We start from the raw sequence: 6,280 nt of genomic DNA on the forward strand, positions 1-6,280 counted from the left end.
TGCCCACTAATAACATTACCTTTACAGTGGTTAAGCAGAGATGACTGCACTAGCTAATGTTAGCTATTCTGTCACAACATAATGAAAGAGAAATCTAAATCTGATACAACTCATCTGATGCAGGAGACATGGATAGCAAAAATAAAACTTGTATCTATTTGTAGTCTGCGATTCTAATGGTAAAATCAGTGAATTGCTCCTCACGGTCCTCGAGCTGTCTATTCAGTGTGGACGCTCAAAGTACACAGCCCTCTGCAAATGGGAAACAAATATAGAAGCTCAGACCGATTCTAGCCAATCAACACATAGCTTCAGGAGCATGGAAGGGAGGGGTGTCATCTGATTGGCTGTTGACCTCAAATATCACAGTGACAGTTAACTGTATTTATTATATATCTGTATATCTTTTTTTAATTTCTCGTAAGCTTGTTTTTGCAACCATGTATGCACAAAAGATGAATTATTTACTCCTACCATGAGTAATCTTCATGGTTCATTTACATTTTTGTAATAATTATGGAACAACTCATAGCAATAACCTGCACTAACTACCTATTGTGACATTCCTAGAGGTCAGTTTTGCTTGGGTAACAATGTAGATAGTTTGGTTGGAGTTATAAGTTAATTGTAGTTACAGCAGCTATCAGATGGTGCAGACAGCTTAAGGATAGCATATCGCTTAAATCACCTGCTCTGGGTTGAGTGGTAGTGGTACCTGCCAAATTTTATAAGAATTATTAATGAATTACTATAAAAATTAATTAGATTACTATTGACTGAATTGTTTCATTATCGTAGAACTAGTGCTGTTGGAAAGGCAAACCTTTATGAATATGTTTTTGTAGTAGCAGTGCATGTTATGCCAGCTTTGCTGTGCAGCTCTTTCAGTAGGCGTACAGAACACCAGAGGTGTAAACTGCACTGAGCTCCTGTGGAGGATGCAGCGCTTCATTAAAAGCATCCCTGTTTAACGTGTGTGTGTGTGTGTGTGTGTGTGTGTATGTGTATGTGTGAGAGAGAGAAGAACAGAGAGAGTGCGTGAGAGTGTAACGACTTCCCCTGCATGTGCGAGACAACCGGTGGGGTTCCTTCAACAGGGGGGTGAAAACGTGGCACATTAAAATGCCCACACATGTGTGCATGTAGACAGACACAAACACTCTCTATCTTTCTCTCTCTGTGTCTCTCTCTCTCTCTCTCTCCCACACACACACACACATAGACACACACTGGCCGGGGTGTCAGGTGCAGCTGGCCTGATGCATCCTGGGATAGCCTGGCTCTGTCCCAGTGACGCAGTTGGATGGGGTTCAGAGGAGTCAAGTCGAGCAGTGCCCCAACCGGGAGTCCCCACTCACCATCCGTCATAGGCCAGCTGCGGGTGCTTCACTGGGCACGCTCCGGTCTTTCCCTGCCCTAATTCAAACAAGCCTGCATGGGATTGGTTAAGGGTTAGTGTGTGTGATTCAAACAAGCCTGGGATTGGTTAAGGGTTAGTGTGTGTGATTCAAACAAGCCTGGGATTGGTTAAGGGTTAGTGTGTGTGATTCAAACAAGCCTGGGATTGGTTAAGGGTTAGTGTGTGTGATTCAAACAAGCCTGGGATTGGTTAAGGGTTAGTGTGTGTGATTCAAACAAGCCTGGGATTGGTTGAGGCTTAGTGTGTGTGATTCAAACAAGCCTGGGATTGGTTACGGGTTAGTGTGTGTGATTCAAACAAGCCTTGGATTGGTTAAGGGTTAGTGTGTGCGATTCAAACAAGCCTGGGATTGGTGAAGGGTTAGTGTGTGCGATTCAAACAAGCCTGGGATTGGTTAAGGGTTAGTGTGTGTGATTCAAACAAGCCTGGGATTGGTGAAGGGTTAGTGTGTGCGATTCAAACAAGCCTGGGATTGGTTAAGGGTTAGTGTGTGTGATTCAAACAAGCCTGGGATTGGTTAAGGGTTAGTGTGTGTGATTCAAACAAGCCTGGGATTGGTTAAGGGTTAGTGTGTGTGATTCAAACAAGCCTGGGATTGGTTAAGGGTTAGTGTGTGTGATTCAAACAAGCCTGGGATTGGTTAAGGGTTAGTGTGTGTGATTCAAACAAGCCTGGGATTGGTTAAGGGTTAGTGTGTGTGATTCAAACAAGCCTGGGATTGGTTAAGGGTTAGTGTGTGTGATTCAAACAAGCCTGGGATTGGTTAAGGGTTAGTGTGTGTGATTCAAACAAGCCTGGGATTGGTTAAGGGTTAGTGTGTGTGATTCAAACAAGCCTGGGATTGGTTAAGGGTTAGTGTGTGTGATTCAAACAAGCCTGGGATTGGTTAAGTGTTTGTGAGTGTGTGAACATGGTTGTTGGCTCTTTTAAACAAGACTCAAAGATGTTAAAAAATAATGTCCTTCCCATCATTATCTTTAATATTGAGTGCCTACATTCTGAGAGACACTTGTAACAGGAAGAAACCAACAACCAAAATGTCTACCGGTCCACACAACAACCAAGGAGATGAAAAAAGAAGCCTGCTTCACTGCATGCTGGTGTCTTTAATGGACGTAGGTTTTCATCAAAGCGTTCAGAGCAGGGGTGGGCAATACAAATGTTTGAGTAAATATACTAGTCTATATAACTAAAACTATACTAAAATAACCACTTAGTATCATTCTCAATACTCTTACTACTTTCTGGTCTGCATCAGGATCACAAGATGTAACTCCTCACTGGACTGATTCAGAAAAACAATATGTTTGCCTTTGTTTCAAATACCGTGGGAAATACTCCTTGGTGTGTTTGATCTATGGCGAGAACATATCCTCAAATGCGCTGAGAAATGGGGAATTTGTGTGAAAAGAAGATAATTAAACCTGGGATGGTGATTGAACCAGGTGAGAACCATAGCAGTCTGATGGAAACCATAGTAACACTATCCTGAATGGTAATGTACTGGGGATGTTCCTGTTGCCCTGGTTTGAACTTTGCACTGTGGGATTGTTGATAATGACCAAAGGGACTACTGACATGCAGTTTCCACTCATTAAGAAGAAGTAGTGTCTGCCTACCCCCAGAGGGTGTCTGTCTTTCAGCTTTAAAAAAACTGAAACATAATTCACCAATCACTAATGTCATCCATTGCTGCAAGTATTCCAGTAAAACATTGAATCTCGAACTTTCACTTGTACTGGAGTAATATTTGACCAGGAGTATCTATACTTTGACTTTACTTTCAAGTAATGTGGTTATATTATTTGTCCACCTCTGGTTAAAATGTGTCATACTATCATGAAGGGCTTTGGCAGACAGCTTAGCTACCTTTGAAAAGACAGCATGTATAAAAGCATGTTCTGTTCTGCAATACTGTAGCCTTCAAAAATATCAGGGACTGTTTTGTCAGGGCAAAAATGTGAATTTACTATGACCGTGTATGTCCAGAAAGTTCTGATGGACCACCTGTTTTCTTTAAGAATATTGAGTTACGCAAGGGAGATACTGGCAAGTTATGTTATCGTTCGCAAATTAGGGCCAGAGATCTGGTCAATAGTTGGAGAATGTACACTCAATCGTGTTCTCCATGACTCTGACACACAAGAGAAAAGCAAGATATGATGAGATGAGACAGCCTGGCATTTAGTGGTCTGACCAGAGGGTCTGAGTGGACAACTGCCCTTTTGCATCTGCAGTCTGAGTGATATCTTACAAGCATCCTTTTGTCATAGCAAATGAAATCAAATAAAATCAAGCCTGAAATATTATGGTGGCTGTCGATTCCCCATCCCCCCCCCCCCCCCCCCCCCCTCATCACACCACACCACACCACTCAACCAAACGTGCTGCATTCCAGTGGAGTGGGAGCTGACCAGACTCTCCTCTACTGTAGTTGGCCAGAGTGTCTGCTAGTCTGATTGAGTTACTCATCTAGAGCAGGGATGGTTGTTTGGAGAGTGCCTGTAAAAAAAAACAAAAAAAAGAATCTACAGAGAATATGGCCTCATTCAAACCTTACACAACTGACTGCTTCCAAAAATGGATGCCTGCCTGCCTGCCTGCCTGCCTTCATGAAGCAATGTGCTACAGCCATGTCAATTATGCGTTATGTGCTCTTCTTCACTTACTTATGCATGCAAGCTTTTGACATTTAGAGAACGGGGAAAAGAGGGCAGTGTGGCTGTGGCACTTGATGCAAAAGCCTCATTAAGCTAATTTTGTCCTCAATAGTTTTTTTTTTTCTTATCAGGGGTGCAAACAATATGTAGGTTTAACTGAAATTCTCTCTGGTGTTTGGATGCCGAACTGCCAGCTGAGAGATTAAAATGAGTGAGCGGAAAGAATCCTTTTACCTACAGTAAAAATGCAGGTAAACAGAATGGCGCACGCACACACACACACGCAGATAGAAAAGGAGAACGTGGTAGAGATAGAGATAGAATGTGAAAGATGTACAAAAAGAAAAGGAAGAGATCGGCGACAGAAGCAGAACAAATATATACTCATTTAAGTAGAGGGGAAAAAGGGGAAAGAAGTGAATGAGGGTTTGACTAAACACAGCAGTCCAGTCTGAAGTGGAGCCAGCTCTTTTCACAGTGCTGTGTTGTCACCCCCTCAGACACCAGTGATGGAGAGTGCTGCAGAAGAGCCGGGCCTTTGGGCAGCACTTTTTATTTGTCAGTTCGGGACTTTCTCCTTAACCAAACAGTGATATAGCTCTCCCCTGCAGTCTGTGCCAGTGCAATAGATGGGCTGTGTTGACTTTTGTGAAAAAGGATCTAAAAAAAAAAAAAAAACGTAAACTCAGCTGACTGAAAGAAATAGCAAACAAGAGACTAGGCCTGGGACTGGAAATTAATCTTTGGAGCATGAACCTGCATTTGAGAACTGCGTCAGCATTACAAAGAACTGCTTGAGAACAGTTAAGATGAAGGAACAATTGTGTGTTAAAAAGGTGTTTAGATAAGAAACATTAGGACTGCACAATGTCTCACTGAACACAACACCAGCCTCCAAATCTCAGTCACCACACATCATAAAAAAATGCGCTCATTAATAGTTTTTTCTAGAAGAGCTGCAAGTTCAATTTCATTGCCATCTGTCAGTCTTTCTTACAGCAAAATTCGAGGTCCTGTCCAGAACCGGAATATGAGTTCTCGACAAGGAGCTGCAGTGCCACCCAATGGCTGTGTTGTGCTACTGCATGTCTTTATTTAGTTTCCTCTAAGGTGATGACATCTAAGAAGGTTGCACTGCAAGTGTTTATTTGCCAGAATGAGGTTGCCAATCAATTATGTTTATGAAGTATATTCACACTATAGTACATATAGTATTATAAGTATTTTGTTTAGTGCAACAGTGGTTCTTAATTCTGGTGTTGGTGCCACTCTCCATTGATAATCTTTAATCTAATCCAAGCGGTCATACATCAGGTGTTTTCAGCTAATCTAAAGTGCCATTTCCCCGTTTATTCGCTTGCCAAGGATGCAGCGCAGGGAAGGATGGAAGATATTCAGCGTAGGGGAAGAAGCAAGACTGAGAACCTGCACTATACAACAATGCCTCAATAAATGCTTACACGTGGAGTAAAGGTAGACACATTTCAATGAACCTAGTTTGGTATGGGTGATATTGTTCCTCCCAAGGTCTCTCCCTGAACCACATACCATCTCAGAGACCTTAAGTATTGCATTTAATTGAAGCTTTACATGAAGGATTATAACAATTTTATAGAAATAAGGGACTTTATGTTGCGGATTGCCTGATTTACCAAATTGACCAGACCCGCATCAAATCCCTAGAAGGGAAGTTTGAAAAGAGAGAGAAGACATACTACAGTGTTTTGTTGTTGGCACCTTGAAACTGTATGACAGCAAGATCCTCTTACAGTTGCTGCTAACCCTTGGCTAAATGATGGATATTTTTAGGCTTCCCTAAGAATGCAATAACCTGCAAAGCCAGTGCATCCGCACCCTGGGTGCCACTGGCTCCCTGTGACCTCAGGGGTGTCCTGGCTCTGGCTCGGCACAGCAGCTGCAGGGGACAACAGAGAGTTTGAGGTCAAAGGGCACAGGAAGTGAGTATCTCGAATCGACACCGTGATGTAATCCAGTGGCTGAATGAATGGAGAGTACAGTCCTCGTGCCGGCATTGTACTGGTCATAATATTGAAGCGTTAGCAAGGAAACAAAGACTATTTTTGTGATATGGTCATGAATTTCATACTATTCAATTATTTTTTTATTTTTTACATGTATATTCTGTATCAGCATGCGCACATACACTTATATTCCATCATTAGATTTATGTAACAGTACA

At 42.2% G+C, this 6,280-nt stretch overlaps 1 protein-coding gene across 1 annotated transcript in view; it reads right to left on the bottom strand.

Annotated features, from left to right (window-relative positions):
• The window catches only part of prima1 (proline rich membrane anchor 1), a gene marked incomplete at both ends in the record, with an annotated part of 55,426 nt that extends 49,313 nt beyond the window's left edge, over positions 1–6,113 (bottom strand). The window contains 2 exons of the mRNA XM_080860365.1: positions 5,912–5,995; positions 6,108–6,113. Coding sequence (XP_080716491.1) covers positions 5,912–5,995; positions 6,108–6,113 — 90 coding nt within the window. The remainder of the gene's footprint in view (positions 1–5,911; positions 5,996–6,107) is intronic.
• Positions 6,114–6,280: the final 167 nt, after the last annotated feature.

Source organism: Sprattus sprattus (genome assembly GCF_963457725.1).
Source record: "Sprattus sprattus genome assembly, chromosome: 2".
In the NCBI taxonomy this organism is placed as follows: Eukaryota; Metazoa; Chordata; class Actinopteri; order Clupeiformes; family Clupeidae; genus Sprattus; species Sprattus sprattus.